The 16,279-nt window shown below is 44.8% G+C and overlaps 1 protein-coding gene across 1 annotated transcript in view; it reads right to left on the reverse strand.

Annotated features, from left to right (window-relative positions):
- Positions 1-1,669: 1,669 nt before the first annotated feature.
- Positions 1,670-16,279, reverse strand: part of LOC140597367 (uncharacterized) — a 32,861-nt gene continuing 18,251 nt past the window's right edge. Inside the window, exons 7-9 of the mRNA XM_072745619.1 lie at positions 16,044-16,172; positions 13,384-13,512; positions 1,670-5,106 (exon numbers count right to left, since the gene is read on the reverse strand). Coding sequence (XP_072601720.1) covers positions 5,057-5,106; positions 13,384-13,512; positions 16,044-16,172 — 308 coding nt within the window. The 3' untranslated portion in view covers positions 1,670-5,056. The remainder of the gene's footprint in view (positions 5,107-13,383; positions 13,513-16,043; positions 16,173-16,279) is intronic.

Below are 16,279 nucleotides of genomic sequence, written 5' to 3' on the forward strand. Positions count from 1 at the left end.
AGTGGGATATCACTCTCAGGGCCACATGCAACCCCAACCCGTAGGCCCCCAGGCCCATTGCACCTACTCCAGCATTGCCTGGATTGGCTCTTTGATCAACTGATTAAGGAGGGGAGCCCCAGGCTCTGAGACTGTGGTCTCCTTGTTGCCCTCAAAAGCCATACAGAATTTGGAAGGACAGAAAAACAGGAGACCTCATTTACCCAGGAAAACACCCCTTTTGAGGTTCTTATGTTCCTGAGGTTCCAAGCATCTCCCTGTGTCATTTCACTCCATTTGGTAGAAGGTTCTTGCTCATCATTTAATGTCCAAGTTACCTACTGAGGGGAACTGGGTGGCTCATTCAGGGAAGCATCTGACTCTTGATTTCAGCTCAGCACATTCTCTCAGGAGCCTGAGATCCGGCCCCTCTTGGGATTCCTCACTGGTCATGAAACCTTCCTAGGATTCTCTGCCTCCCTCTCCCCCAGCCCATTCATATCCAAATTGGCCTTCCCTCAATCAAAAACTATATTAAAAATAATAAACATGAACTGCAATAAAATTTTTTTAATGAAAATAAATAAATATTGGCTCAATGACTGATTCTTCCAGTTGTTTACCACCTGCTTGTCTGCCGACTTTGTCTTGTTTTCACTTTCATTCACCTTTTGCCTTCATTCTTTAAAGCTATCTTTCCTGAACATAACGTCCTAGGCTCAGAGGTGTTTTCCTTCTATACTTGTGTCACCATTGCAGTGTCTTCTGACCTGTTTTCTGAGAAGTCATGGGCCTTGGAATTTGTATTCTGTTAGGTTGAATGTGTCCTTTTCCTCTGCTTTCAAGGTTTTTCTTCCTCTTTGCCAGCAGATTGGTTACAATGTGTCCGGAGGAGGGTTTTCAGAGCTTTGTAGATCTGAGTCACAGATTTGTGAAATTTTTAGCCATTTTGTCCCCATACCTTCTACACCAGCTGCTTTCCTACAGAAACTCCATGCTGTGGAACTTAGCACTTTTGATGTATCCTAGGCATGCATGTTTAAGTTCCTATCAATTTTTGTTCAGTCTTTTCGCACTCCTCTCATGATAGTACGATTTCTCTTGTTCTGTTTTTTTTTTTTTTTCTCTTGTTCTGTTTACACATCCACTGTCTGCTTTGTTTCTTCATCGGATTGCTGAGCCTATCCAGTGAATTTTCATCCTGGATAGTGCGTGTCAAGTTTTAAAATTTCCACTTGGTCTTCTGAGAGCAAGATGTCCACAGCTCTTTCTATGGTTATGAGTTTCCCAGTGTCTACAATCAAAAACCTTAGGTGAAAAATGTTTATGGATCTCTGTGGATACAAAACTGGACCAAACTACTTCACGCTTGAGGAAAAATCAAAATACAACCAGCAAAGGAGTCGATTGAAAGCAACCAGGAAATTCATTCCTTTAGTTGATTCAAGAAAACTTATTCCAGGGGCACAGGTTTGGTTCATTCAGGTATGTGACTGCCTCCTGGTTTCATCTGAGTTCATGACCTCAGGTCATCAGATTATCCTAGGTTGGACTCCATGCTTAGGATGGAGCCTGCTTAGTATTCTCTCTCCCTTTTCCTCTACTGCTCTCCCCCTTACACTTTCTCTTTTGCTCTCTTTAAAAAAAAAAAAAAAAGAATCATTCTTTTACTGTGCTCAGGACACCACACTAAAGACAAAAATACAAACCTATATTATTTACATTTTATATGTGAAATTCATAATTTAAATGGTCAGTCAGTAGTTTATGTCAAAATAGTAAAACTGCTTTTACCACTCAAATTTGGTCAAATTAAAAGGTAGGGGTTGTGAAGCAAACATTTGGACACTAGTCTGTGTACAGTATTAACAACATAAAATCACTGATTATGTTTTAATAAGGAGACCTTATTATTGAGATTAGGATTAGACTGGTGTCATAAAGCAGCATATAATATAAAAATTTCCATATCGCCCTATCCCTTGGCACATATTTTCCACAATCATACATGCCTGCATTAGTGTGGAATTTTTATCACAAAGAACAAACCAGTGTAGAGATATTATTATCATTGAAGTTGACCACATATATTAAGGACTGCTCTGTGTTATGCATCTGACTGTTTTGACAAATACATAATATTATGTATCCAAGGACCCTGGGATCATGATATGAGCCCAAAGTAGATGCCCAACTAAAGGAATGAGCCTGGTGCCCACATTACTACTGTTTTTTTTTTAATTGAAATCAAGATGGTACACAAGGTTACATTAGTCTCAGGTGTACCACATATGGATTCGATACTTGTATAGGGTAATACTGTGCTCACAAGTGTAGATACCATGTGTCCCCATAGAGCACTATTACAATTCCACTGATCATATTCCCTATGCTGTACGTTTGATCTCCGTGATCTTTTTTAATGCATAACGGGAAGCCTGTCCCTCCTACTCTGCTTCACAGCTATGGCTATTGGTAAATGGTATACTTTGAGTATTTAAACCTCTCCCGGATGGAATATTTTCACCAAACTGATTACTGGTACACCTGGGTGGCTCAGTGGTTGAGCGTCTGCCTTTGGCTCAGGTTATGGTCCCGTGGGCCTGGGATCGAGTTCTGCATCGGGTTCCCCACATGGAGCCTGATTCACCCTCTGCCTATGTCTCTGCCTCGGTATCTCTCATGAATACATAAACCTTTAAAAAAAAAAAAACCTGTGAGTGAATAAATACAATAGAGCACTAGACTAAATAGAACAAAAGAGAATAACTGTCTAGCATTGAATCAAACCTACCAAGAAAAGGGGTAAAATCAGGTTGAAAAACTTACAAAAGAGAGGACAGCATATGTGGACCTACAGAGACAGAAATGATTTTGCCAGATGTCCAGAAGGTGGGAGTTTTTAGTTGGGTTTCACAACAAGCTGCATGAGTGATGGGAAGTCATCATTGGAATCGATGTGCAGATCAGTTCTATTTGTGCACTGATTATGTCAGGCTACTTGAAGTTGCCATTGACTTTTTGGGGAAGATTTTATTTATTTCAGAGAGAGAGAGAGAGTGCGAGCATAAGCAAGGGAGAAAGGCAGAGGGAAAGGGAGAAGCACATTCTGGGCTGAACAAGGCCCCAAGGAGGGGATGGATTGCAGGACACTGGGGCCTTGGCCTGAGCTGAAGGTTTTCCTCATCCACCAAGGAGGATGGACCCCAGACCCTCATATGATACTTATTAATCACTCTCTACAATAGTCTTGCCCTGTACCCATATAAACAGTGATCGCTCAGTAATTCCTGAGCACCACATCCAATGAATGCATTGACAGTTATTTTGTGTCCTCCTAAATCTTGCCAAGTGTGTGGTGCAGGAGTTTTTCCACAAAAAAGTCAGTGAATGAGTTTCCAACTTCTATGGAATGCTCACCCATTTTCCTGAATTAGAAATGGTCCTTTTTTCCTCTTTTTGGAGCGAATTCAGATATGACAAGGAACAGTGTATTTTTTAGGAGTAAGGACCATTTTTGTGGGTTTTGGAGGGGATGTTTTAAACAGTGTAGTAAGGGACCTTTCTCTCACATGCAGTTTTTCCTCAAGAATTTCGTGTGGCTCCTTCAGTAAACGAGAGATCCATCCCCCAGGAATAGCTCCTGCTTTTTCATGGGTGCAACCTGTGCTTCCTTTGGAGGCCTATCGTTTTACTACTGTTGCTCATGTGGTGTTGAATACTCACTAGGAGAACCAATGACAAAGGACACACATGACCTGACCCTCATGGTTTACTCTTTTGTGTAAGTGCAGACGTCTCAGAAACCAGCGAAAGTGGTATGTATTCTTGAACCACTCTCTTGCAGAAAAAAAAAAATCTAAATAGTACGGCAGATGCAGCAACCTGCTGTTCTCTTCTGGACAGCCACCCGATTCCATGTTCCTGAGGCTTGGGGGTGTGAGACAGGCAGCTTTCCCAGGTGAGAAAACATGCCTACATTTCTACAATACTAGGAGCTGGTGTGTTCACTGTTTGGTATGGTTGTAAGTGCATGACTCTTAGGGTGGAGTGACTTGTTTAAACCTATGAGTGTGACAGAGTTGTGTGTGCATGTGTGTGACACAGAGAGAGAATTGTGAGTGAGAGAGAGAGAGAGAGAGAGAGAGAGAGAGAGAATGAGAGACAGCTATGGACACAGAAATACAGAGAAAGGGGGAAGGAGAGAGAAAGAATAAGAGAGTTTTCCCAGGACATTGTCCCACTGACACTGCACCATGGCTTCTCTCATCATTCTCCAAAATAAAGAAAATCCTAACACACCATATTTTCCAGCCCTAACCCCGTGAGTGGCCCGACAGTGGTAGCTCAGCCCATGCTTAGTTACCAAATGCCATCATGTTCACTAGCCTTCGTTCATACTGATCAACAGTCCCCATTAGCCTTTTATTTTCTTCACGAAATTATTTATGTATTTGAGAGAGAGAGAGAGCAGAAGAGGCAAGAGGGGCAGAGGGAGAGAAAGAAACACACCCTTTGCTGAGCAGGGAGCCCCACATCAGGCTCCATTTCAGGTCCCAGACACCCTGACCTGAACCAAAGGCAGACTTAGCTGACTGAGCAACTCAGGCACCACTACCTGAATTATTCTTGAGCAGCATGACCCATGTGCTGATGGGTACTCTGTGTCCTTCTAGAAGCACTTTATGGTCCCTTCATCATGAGACTATTCCAGAACATCAGAGGAGAAGTGCAAGTTAATGCTGTCAAGGTGAGCTCAGTATCTTTGAGGAACGAATGTTGCTTTCTCGGTTGCTTTCCACACAAATTCTGATGAACATCAGACAGCGTCCATTTGAGATGAAATACATAATCTTCCTGGTGGCAAGGGTGCTGAGTGCTTGCCTCTTGGCATGCATTAGCTTATCTGAGAGGATGTTTACCACTGGCGACACCAAAGCTGCTTATAAAGACAGTGATGGGGTACTTTCCCTCATCAATGGTGTCTCCTGCTTGGCTGGGGAATGTTGTAGTCACCATCCTGAATGGACTGGAGAGACACATCCTTCAGGACAAACAACTTCCTTCAGGTATCCTTTCACTTCCTTTGGGCACCATGGTCTCTAACATGATGTTCCATCTGGTTTCCTAAAGTCATTCAGAGAAGTAAAGATCAGTTTTTACTAGGTAATAACATCTATCGAATAAAAACAATAGAAGATTTATTTTTGTTAAAGTTGAGCTATAGATTAATGTCCAAATATTAGCTTTACTCTAAGAATCATTAACCATAATCACATTTGAGTTGTAGGGTGCCAGTGGTATCAGTCACTTAATTGTACGCCCTGGGGTCAGGACCTAATCCCATGGTCGGGGTTCAGCTACATGTTGGGGTCCCTCCACATGGGGAGCCTACTCCTCCTCCTAACCCTCAGCCCGCTCATGTTTTCTCCCTCTATCCCTTTCTCTTTCTCTCCCTCAATTTAATAAATTGATTGGTTAATTATCTAATTAAATCTTGAAAAATTAACTTAACTTGATTGGAAAAAACATTTTTACTATTCTGGCCACCAAGTGATGCCTCACCTTCTAAATTAAAATATTCACACAGAACAGTAGGAATATGGCTTAGAACTTTTGACCTATGAATGGGACACAAGCAAACTAGAATAATGATTTTTTAAACTTTTTTTTACGCATAGGATATCCTGAAAATGCACTACCATAAAGAAAGACAGGACCATAATAGAGTCATGCAAAATGAAATAAATACAAAGGAAACTAATTAAATAATCAGGTAATTACAAGTTCCAGACAGACAGGGAAATGACTTTCCATTTCATTCATGAGTTGAAAACGATGCTGCTGGAATAGTAACTCCTCTCCTGCTGTCAGTGGAGCTAAACCCAAAATTGCAGAACTCACTCATAAACATACATGGAAATGGAAACGGAGCCCTTACAGGGACCACAACACACTGGTACATCATGTGCAAAGTGCTTTTTTTTTTTTTAAAGATTTATTTATTTATGATAGACCTACAGAGAGAGAGAGAGAGAGAGAGAGAGAGAGAGAGGCAGAGACACAGGAGGAGGGAGAAGCAAGCTCCATGCCTGGAGCCCAACGTGGGACTCCATCCTGATACTCCAGGATCACGCCCTGGGCCAAACGCAGGCGCCAAACAGCTGAGCCACCCAGGGACCCGCAGAAAGGGCTTTAAAACAAAAAGAAGACAACAGGGGGAAGAAGGCCAGAGAGTAGAGTCCTCAACTCACCTGATCCGCCAAGGATCCCTTCTAACAAGGTAGAAGGTGAAGGTGGATACAAAGAAAGAAAGAAGGGGGGGGGCAGGGCTTCTAACAAGGCAAGACAGGAAGGGGGAAAGGGAAAGGAAGGAAGAAGCCTGGGGGCAGGTGGGGGGGGTGGGGAGCTGCAGGCCAGAGGAGATGGCTCCAGCCTGGCGGGAAAGCCTGGGCGCCCCTAGAGCCCAGCCCCGGAGAGGAGGGGCGTCGGGCTGAACCCCAGGAGGGGCGGCGGAGTCCCCAGGCTCCCGGGGTCACTAGCAGACAAGGCACGGCCGGGGCAGAGCGCCCCAGGCCCGCGGGCCCAGCTCGGGACAGCGCTGGAGCCGCAGGCGGCGGGGCCTCGGGGAGAAGCAGGGGGGCAGGCGGGGGCTCCGGGCGGGCGGGGCGCTGCACCTGCTGCCTTCGGGCGCCCGCCGCGGCCCCGGGAGCGCGGTGCAGGCAGCACAGGCCCCGGAGCCCAGGGCCCGGGGGACACGGCCGAGGTCCTGCCTCCCCCCGGGGTGGGTGGAGGCTTCACAACTGCAGAATTAAGATCTCATCAGGCTGAAGTTAAAAATCAATTAAATGAGGTGCAATCCAAATTGGGGGTCCTAATGGCAAGGCATAAGGTGCTGGAAGAAAGAATGAGCAACACAGAAGACTCCTTGATGGCAAGGAAGGAAGCTGAGGAAAACAGAGAAAAACAATGAAAGGACCACGAGGAAAGGTTAAGGGAAATACATGACAGCTTCAGAAGGAAGAATTACGTATCACTGGGGTTCCAGAGAGCACCCAGAAGGACAGAGGGCCAGAAAGCATATTTAAACAAATCCAAGCTGAGAGCTTCCCTAATTCAGGAGGGGAATAGGCACTCAGACCCAGGAGATAGAGTGGTCCTCCCCCCAAATCAATAAAAACCGTTCAACACCTCAACACTTAATAGTGAAACTTGCAAATTCTATAGAAAAAGAGAAAATCTGTAAAGTAGATAGAGGCAGCAGATTCTTAACGAATATGGGGAGAATTGTTACATTAATAGCAGACCTCTCCTCAGAGACCTGGGAGGCCAGAAAGGGCTGGCGGGATTGATTCAGGGTCCTAGATGAGAAGAACATGCAGGCAAGAAAACTCTATCCAGCAAGGCTCTCATTCAGAATAGAAGGAGAGATAAAGAGCTTCCAAGATAGGCAGAAACTGCAAGAATATGTGACCACCAAACCAGCTCTGCAAGAAATATTAAGGAGTATCATAGGAAAATTAACATGCTTCCAGAAAATTTGTTCAGGTTTAAGTGAGCAGTTGAGATAGAAATGATTTATATATGCTGTGATTTAGTCTATGGGTTTATTTGAAAATTAGTCACCATGCAGTCTGTTTTTATAGTGTATGCATAATGATTGTACTATATAGGAAGGATGACGTGGTGTTACATTATCCCTAATAGGAACAACGCTTTTAACTGTTAAAGAGTAATCTTGCTTTCCTCAGGAGGGGGGAAAAACACCCCAACTCTATACAGCTTCAGACATTCTGTACAATCCCTTAGAGGATGGGGCTTCTGCACACACTTTTGGTCAAAGAAGAGACTAAGGGCACATCTTTTGAAAACATTCTAATGAAATGACTCATAAACCCATTCCACCTATAACTGTAATTTAACTCAAATACTAATAACCAGAGCTTGGCTCAGCAGGGATTCCCTAGAGCCAGGTATAAAGCCTTGTGAAGGAAGCCGAGATATGCCACCCCAAAATATATATTTATATATGTTTTTGGGAAGAGGAATCCAGAAACAAATCTTAGTGTTAATGTCTTCCCATAAATTTACCTTTCCAGTTTGCCGCCCTTGATAGCCTAAAACTGCTTTTCTTTAGGCTATCATTTTTTCTACAAATGTATTATTGTTCTTTGCTGAAGATGCTATAAAGCTCACAGTTTTAAGCTGCTGCTTTGAGTTCCTCTTTGTTTTTTATTTCTTCGGTGTGATGTGCACTGCAAACCTTTATAAATTTTTTCTTTTGATGATATCCTCTTGGTAATGAGTCCCCCCCGAAAACCCAAGATGGGAAGATATGGAGTTTAGCCTCCCGCCACATCAGAACTCGTTCTAGTTGTATTCTCATGGAAGAACGCAGGCAAAAATGAACTCTGCTTAGTTGGCAATTAGCCTGGGGCAGGCCATCCAAAGGTTGCAGTTGCCTACATGAGATTGTGAACTTACTGCATCAGCTACACTGGTGGACTTTCTCCTAACACTGAACACTGGAATCCTCAAATTTAAACTCCAAAATATCAAAGGTCATTCTTTCGTGCAGAAAAGGATTCTGCACATCAACAACCAGGCATGTGACACTAACAATAAGACTGAAGAAAAAGAAATTACAGTCAATCCGATTTATAATTGTACCCAAAAGCATAACATACCTAGGAATAAACCTAACCAAAGACGTAAAGGATCTGTAGCCTAAAAACTAGATAACAAAAAAAAAAAAAAAAAAAAAAAAAAAAAAAAAAAAAACTAGAGAACACATTGAAAGAAACTCAAGAAGGCACAAAGAGGCAGAAAAATATTCAGTGATCATGGGTTGGAAGAATTAATATTGTGAAAAGGTCGGTGCTACACAGGGCCATATACACATTTAATGCAATCCCTATGAAAATACCACAGACTTTCTTCAGAGAGTGGGAACAAACCATCTTTAGATTTCTCTGGAAATGGAAAAGACCCCAATTAGCCAGGGAACGATTAAAAACGAAGACCACAGCTGGGGGCAACACAAGGCCCGATTTCAGGTTGTACTACAAACCCAAGGCCGAAAAGACAGTGTGGTAGTGGCACAAAAACAGACCCATGAATCAATGGAACCGAATAGCGAATCCAGAAGTGGACCCTCAACTTTATGGTCAACTAATATTCGAGAAACCAGGAAAGACTATCCCGGGAAAAAAGAGAGTCTCCTCAAAAAATGGAGCTGGGAACATTGGACATCCACATGCAGAAGAAGGAAGCTAGACCATTCTCTGACACCACACACAGGGAAAAACTCAAAAAGGATGAACGATCTAAATGTGAGACAAGAATCCATCCAAATCCGAGAGGTGAACAGAGGCAACACCGTTTTTCAACTTGGCCACAGCAACATCCCGCAAGATACGTCCGCCAAGGCAAGAGAAACAAAAGCAACAAGGAATTATTGGGACTTCAGCCAGATCGAAAGCTCCTGCGCAGCAAAAGAAACAGTCCACAAAAGTAAAAGACAACCTACAGAACGGGAGAAGATACTTGCAAACGACCGCTCAAAGGGCTGGTGTCCAAGGTCTATAAAGAACATACTCAACTCAAGAGCAGAGAAACAAACAATCCGATCGTGAAACGGGCAAAAGACCCAAACAGAAATCTCACAGGGGAAGACAGAGACACGGCCAACAAGCACATGAGAACATGGCCCGCAAGCTGACCATCAGGGAAGTACAGATCCACATCCCCATGAAATACCACCTCACACCGGCGGGAATGGGGAAAAGTCACGAGACAGGAAACAAGAAATGTTGGAGAGGACGCGGACAAAGGGGAACCCTCTTGCACTGTAGGTGGGAATGTGAACAGGTGCAGCCACTCCGGAAAACTGTGTGGAGGTTCCTCAAAGAGTTAAGAACAGATCTTCCCTCCAGCCCAGCAATGGCACTGCTGGGGATTCACCCCAAAGCTGAAGATGCGGTGAAATGCGGGGACACCTGCACCCCGAAGTTTATGGCAGCAATGTCCACAATAGCCAAACTGTGGAAGGAGCCTCGGGGTCCATCGAGAGATGAATGGATAAAGTTGATGTGGTCCACGGCTACAACGGAATATTACTCAGCCATGAGAAACGACGAATACCCACCATTTGCTCCGACGTGGATGCACCTGGAGGGACTTATGCTGATTGAAATAAGTCCATCGGAAAAGGACAAACTTGATATGGTCTCATTCATTTGGGGAATATAAAAACTAGTGAAATGCAATAAAGGGAATGGGGAAAATGAAGGAAAATATCAGTGAGGGTGACAAAACAGGAGACACACCGAACTCTGGGAAGTGAACAAGGGGTAGTGGAAGGAGAGGTGGGCGGGCGGTTGGGGCGACTGGGTGATGGGCACTGATGGGCGCACTTGGCGGGATGAGCACTGGGTGTTATGCTATATGCTGGCAATTTGAGCTCCAATAAAAAAATGTAAAAACAGAAAACATTTTGCTAATACTTAACACGGACTAGTATGTCCAAATGTTACCTCACAACCCCTCCCATGAAATCTGACCAAATTAGAGTTCTCAATGCGATTTCACAATTTTGGCCACAAACTAATGACTGACCTTTCAAGTTAAGATGTGGACACATGAAACATAAAGAATACGGCTTAGGAGGTCTGTCTCTACGATGGCACCCCGAGCAAAACTGAATAATGATTCTGTTTTGCGTGTGTGGAGAGAGCAAAAGAGCAAGTGTAAGGAGGAGAGGGGCAGAGGGAAAGGAAGAAAGAATACGAAGCAGGCTCCATGCTGAATATGGGTGAATCTGATAACCTTGAGGTCATGACCGGAGCTGAAACCCAGGAGGCAGAGACTTAGCTGACAGAAACACCCAGGTGCCCCTAGGACAAGATTTCTTGAGGCTATTATTTAATGAATCAATTTTCATGTTACCCTCCGGCCTGTCGTCTGTTGGCTGAACTCTTCTGTTTCTGCGGATTGCAAAGAGCTTTCGCCGTGCTCCTGGGCAGATGTACCCAGGTTGTCTGCTATATTCAGGTTCGGTTGTTATCACAGCAGCTCCTGGTAAATAAATGGACATAGAAAGAGCTGTTGACTGACAGGTTGTTGTTAGAAGAGCCTCGAAAATTAAGGAGTCAATCCCATTTACAACTGCACCCAAAAGCATAAGCTACCCGGGAATAAACCTAACCAAAGAGGTAAAGGATCTGTACCCTAAACACCACAGAACGTTCCTGAAAGAAATCGAGGAAGGCATCAAGAGAAGGAAAAAGGTTCCATGCTCATGGAGAGGAAGAATTAATATTGTGAAAATGTCCATGCTACCCAGGGCAATTTACACATTTCACGCAATCCCTAACAAAATACCGGGGACTTTCTTCAGAGAGTTGGAACAAACCATCTTAAGATTCTAGTGTGGAACCGGAAAAGACCCCAAAGAGCCAGGGGACTATTCAAAACGAAGGCCACAGCTGGGGGCATCACGAGGCCCGATTCAAGGTTGTACTACAAAGCCGTGGCCATCGAGACAGTGTGGTAGTAGCACAAACACAGACCCATAGATCAATGGAACCGAGTAGCGCATCCAGAAGTGGACCCTCAACTTTATGGTCAACTAATATTCGCGAAAGCTGGAAAGACTATCCCTGGATAAAGACAGTGTCTTCCATAAAGGGTGCTGGGAACACTGGACATCCACATGCAGAAGAAGGAAGCTAGACCATTCTCTGACACGACACACAGGGAAAAACTCAAAAAGCATGAACGATCTAAATGTGAGACAAGAATCCATCCAAATCCGAGAGGCGAACAGAGGCAACACCGTTTTTCAACTTGGCCACAGCAACATCTCGCAAGATACGTCCGCCAAGGCAAGAGAAACAAAAGCAACAAGGAATTATTGGGACTTCAGCCAGATCGAAAGCTCCTGCGCAGCAAACAACAGTCCACAAAAGTAAAAGACAACCTACAGAACGGGAGAAGATATTTGCAGACGACCGCTCAGTCAAAGGGCTAGTGTCCAAGATCTATAAAGAACATACTCAACTCAAGAGCAGAGAAACAAACAATCCGATCGTGAAACGGAAAAAGATCCAAACAGAAATCTCACAGGGGAAGACAGAGACACGGCCAACAAGCACATGAGAACATGCCCCGCAAGCTGACCATCAGGGAACTACAGATCCACACCCCCAGGAGATACCACCTCACACCGGCGGGAATGGGGAAAAGTCACGAGACAGGAAACAACAAATGTTGGAGAGGACGCGGACAAGGGGGAACCCTCTTGCACTGTAGGTGGGAATGTGAACAGGTGCAGCCACTCCGGAAAACTGTGTGGAGGTTCCTCAAAGAGTTAAGAACAGATCTTTCCTCCGGGCCAGCAATGGCACTGCTGGGGTTATACCCCAAAGCTAAAGATGCGGTGAAATGCGGGGACACCTGCACCCCGATGTTTATGGCAGCAATGTCCACAATAGCCAAACTGTGGAAGGAGTCTCGGAGTCCTTCGAGAGATGAATGGATAAAGAAGATGTGGTCCACGGCTACAACGGAATATAACTCAGCCGTGAGAAACGACAAATACCCACCATTAGCTCCGACGTGGATGCACCTGGAGGGACTTATGCTGAGTGAAATAAGTCCATCGGAAAAGGACAAACTTGATATGGTCTCATTCATTTGGGGAATATAAAAACTAGTGAAGGCAATAAAGGGAAAGGGGAAAATGAAGGAAAATATCAGTGAGGGTGACAAAACAGGAGACACACCGAACTCTGGGAACTGAACAAGGGGTAGTGGAAGGGGAGGTGGGCGGGCGGTTGGGGCGACTGGGTGATGGCCCCTGATGGGGGCACTTGGCGGGATGAGCACTAGGTGTTATGCTATATGCTGGCAAATTGAACTCCAATAAAAAAATGTAAAAACAGAAAACATTTTGCTAATACTTAACACGGACTAGTATGTCCAAATGTTACCTCACAACCCCTCCCATGAAATCGGACCAAATTAGAGTTCTCAATGCAATTTCACAATTTTGGCCACAAACTAATGACTGACCTTTCAAGTTAAGATGTGGACACATGAAACATAAAGAATACGGCTTAGGAGGTCTGTCTCTACGATGGCACCCCGAGCAAAACTGAATAATGATTCTGTTTTGCGTGTGTGGAGAGAGCAAAAGAGCAAGTGTAAGGAGGAGAGGGGCAGAGGGAAAGGAAGAGAGAATACGAAGCAGGCTCCATGCTGAATATGGGTGAATCTGATGACCTTGAGGTCATGACCAGAGCTGAAACCCCGGAGGCAGAGACTTAGCTGACAGAAACACCCAGGTGCCCCTAGGACAAGATTTCTTGAGGCTATTATTTAATGAATCAATTTTCATGTTACCCTCCGGCCTGTCGTCTGTTGGCTGAACTCTTCTGATACGGAGGATGGAAAACATTTTTGGCCATGCTCCAGGGCAGGTGTACCAAGGGTTTCTTCGAGATTCAGGTTCGGTTGTTATCACTCCAGCTCCTGGGAAATAAATGGACATAGAAAGAGCTGTTGACTGACAGGTTGTTGTTAGAAGAGCCTCGAAAATTAAGGAGTCAATCCCATTTACAACTGCACCCAAAAACATAAGCTACCCGGGAATAAACCTAACCAAAGAGGTAAAGGATCTGTACCCTAAACACCACAGAACGTTCCTGAAAGAAATCGAGGAAGGCATCAAGAGAAGGAAAAAGGTTCCATGCTCATGGAGAGGAAGAATTAATATTGTGAAAATGTCCATGCTACCCAGGGCAATTTATATATTTCACGCAATCCCTATCAAAATACTGGGGACTTTCTTCAGAGAGTTAGAACAAACCATCTTAAGATTCTAGTGTGGGGGATCCCTGGGTGGCGCAGCGGTTTAGTGGCTGCCTTTGGCCCAGGGCGCGATCCGGGAGATCTGGGATCGAATCCCACGTCGGGCTCCCGGTGCATGGAGCCTGCTTGTCCCTCTGCCTATGTCTCTGCCCCATTCTCTCTCTGTGTGTGACTATCATTAGTAAATAAAAATAAAAAAAAATAAGATGCTAGTGTGGATACTGAAAAGACCCCAAAGAGCCAGGGGACTATTCAAAACGAAGGCCACAGCTGGGGGCATCACAAGGCCCGATTTCAGGTTGTACTACAAAGCCGTGGCTATCAAGACAGTGTGGTAGTGGCACAAAAACAGACCCATAGCTCAATGGAACCGAATAGCGAATCCAGAAGTCGACCCTCAACTTTATGGTCAACTCTATTCGAGAAAGCAGGAAAGACTATCCCTGGAAAAAGACAGTCTCTTCGATAAAGGGTGCTGGGAACACTGGACATCCACATGCAGAAGACGGAAGCTAGACCATTCTCTGACACCACACACAGGGAAAAACTCAAAAAGGATGAAAGATCTAAATGTGAGACAAGAATCCATCCAAATCCGAAAGGCGAACAGAGGCAACACCGTTTTTCAACTTGGCCAGAGCAACATCTCGCAAAATACGTCTGCCAAGGCAAGAGAAACAAAAGCAACGAGGAATTATTGGGACTTCAGCCAGATCGAAAGCTCCTGCGCAGGAAAAGAAACAGTCCACAAAAGTTAAAGACAACCTACAGAACGGGAGAAGATATTTGCAAACGACCGCTCAGACAAAGGGCTAGTGTCCAAGATCTCTAAAGAACATACTCAACTCAAGAGCAAAGAAACAAACAATCTGATCATGAAACGGGCAGAAGACCCGAACAGAAATCCCACAGGGGAAGACAGAGACACGGCCAACAAGCACATGAGAACATGGCCCGCATCACTGGCCATCAGGAAACTACAGATCCAAACCCCCATGAGATACCACTTCACACCGGCGGGAATGGGGAAAAGTCACGAGACAGGAAACAAGAAATGTTGGAGAGGACGCGGACAAAGGGGAACCCTCTTGCACTGTAGGTGGGAATGTGAACAGGTGCAGCCACTCCGGAAAACTGTGTGGAGGTTCCTCAAAGAGTTAAGAACAGATCTTCCCTCCAGCCCAGCAATGGCACTGCTGGGGATTCACCCCAAAGCTGAAGATGCGGTGAAATGCGGGGACACCTGCACCCCGAAGTTTATGGCAGCAATGTCCACAATAGCCAAACTGTGGAAGGAGCCTCGGGGTCCATCGAGAGATGAATGGATAAAGTTGATGTGGTCCACGGCTACAACGGAATATTACTCAGCCATGAGAAACGACGAATACCCACCATTTGCTCCGACGTGGATGCACCTGGAGGGACTTATGCTGATTGAAATAAGTCCATCGGAAAAGGACAAACTTGATATGGTCTCATTCATTTGGGGAATATAAAAACTAGTGAAATGCAATAAAGGGAATGGGGAAAATGAAGGAAAATATCAGTGAGGGTGACAAAACAGGAGACACACCGAACTCTGGGAAGTGAACAAGGGGTAGTGGAAGGAGAGGTGGGCGGGCGGTTGGGGCGACTGGGTGATGGGCACTGATGGGCGCACTTGGCGGGATGAGCACTGGGTGTTATGCTATATGCTGGCAATTTGAGCTCCAATAAAAAAATGTAAAAACAGAAAACATTTTGCTAATACTTAACACGGACTAGTATGTCCAAATGTTACCTCACAACCCCTCCCATGAAATCTGACCAAATTAGAGTTCTCAATGCGATTTCACAATTTTGGCCACAAACTAATGACTGACCTTTCAAGTTAAGATGTGGACACATGAAACATAAAGAATACGGCTTAGGAGGTCTGTCTCTACGATGGCACCCCGAGCAAAACTGAATAATGATTCTGTTTTGCGTGTGTGGAGAGAGCAAAAGAGCAAGTGTAAGGAGGAGAGGGGCAGAGGGAAAGGAAGAGAGAATACGAAGCAGGCTCCATGCTGAATATGGGTGAATCTGATAACCTTGAGGTCATGACCGGAGCTGAAACCCAGGAGGCAGAGACTTAGCTGACAGAAACACCCAGGTGCCCCTAGGACAAGATTTCTTGAGGCTATTATTTAATGAATCAATTTTCATGTTACCCTCCGGCCTGTCGTCTGTTGGCTGAACTCTTCTGTTTCTGCGGATTGCAAAGAGCTTTCGCCGTGCTCCTGGGCAGATGTACCCAGGTTGTCTGCTATATTCAGGTTCGGTTGTTATCACAGCAGCTCCTGGTAAATAAATGGACATAGAAAGAGCTGTTGACTGACAGGTTGTTGTTAGAAGAGCCTCGAAAATTAAGGAGTCAATCCCATTTACAACTGCACCCAAAAGCATA

Source organism: Vulpes vulpes, unplaced genomic scaffold, assembly GCF_048418805.1.
Source record: "Vulpes vulpes isolate BD-2025 unplaced genomic scaffold, VulVul3 u000000698, whole genome shotgun sequence".
In the NCBI taxonomy this organism is placed as follows: domain Eukaryota; kingdom Metazoa; phylum Chordata; class Mammalia; order Carnivora; family Canidae; genus Vulpes; species Vulpes vulpes.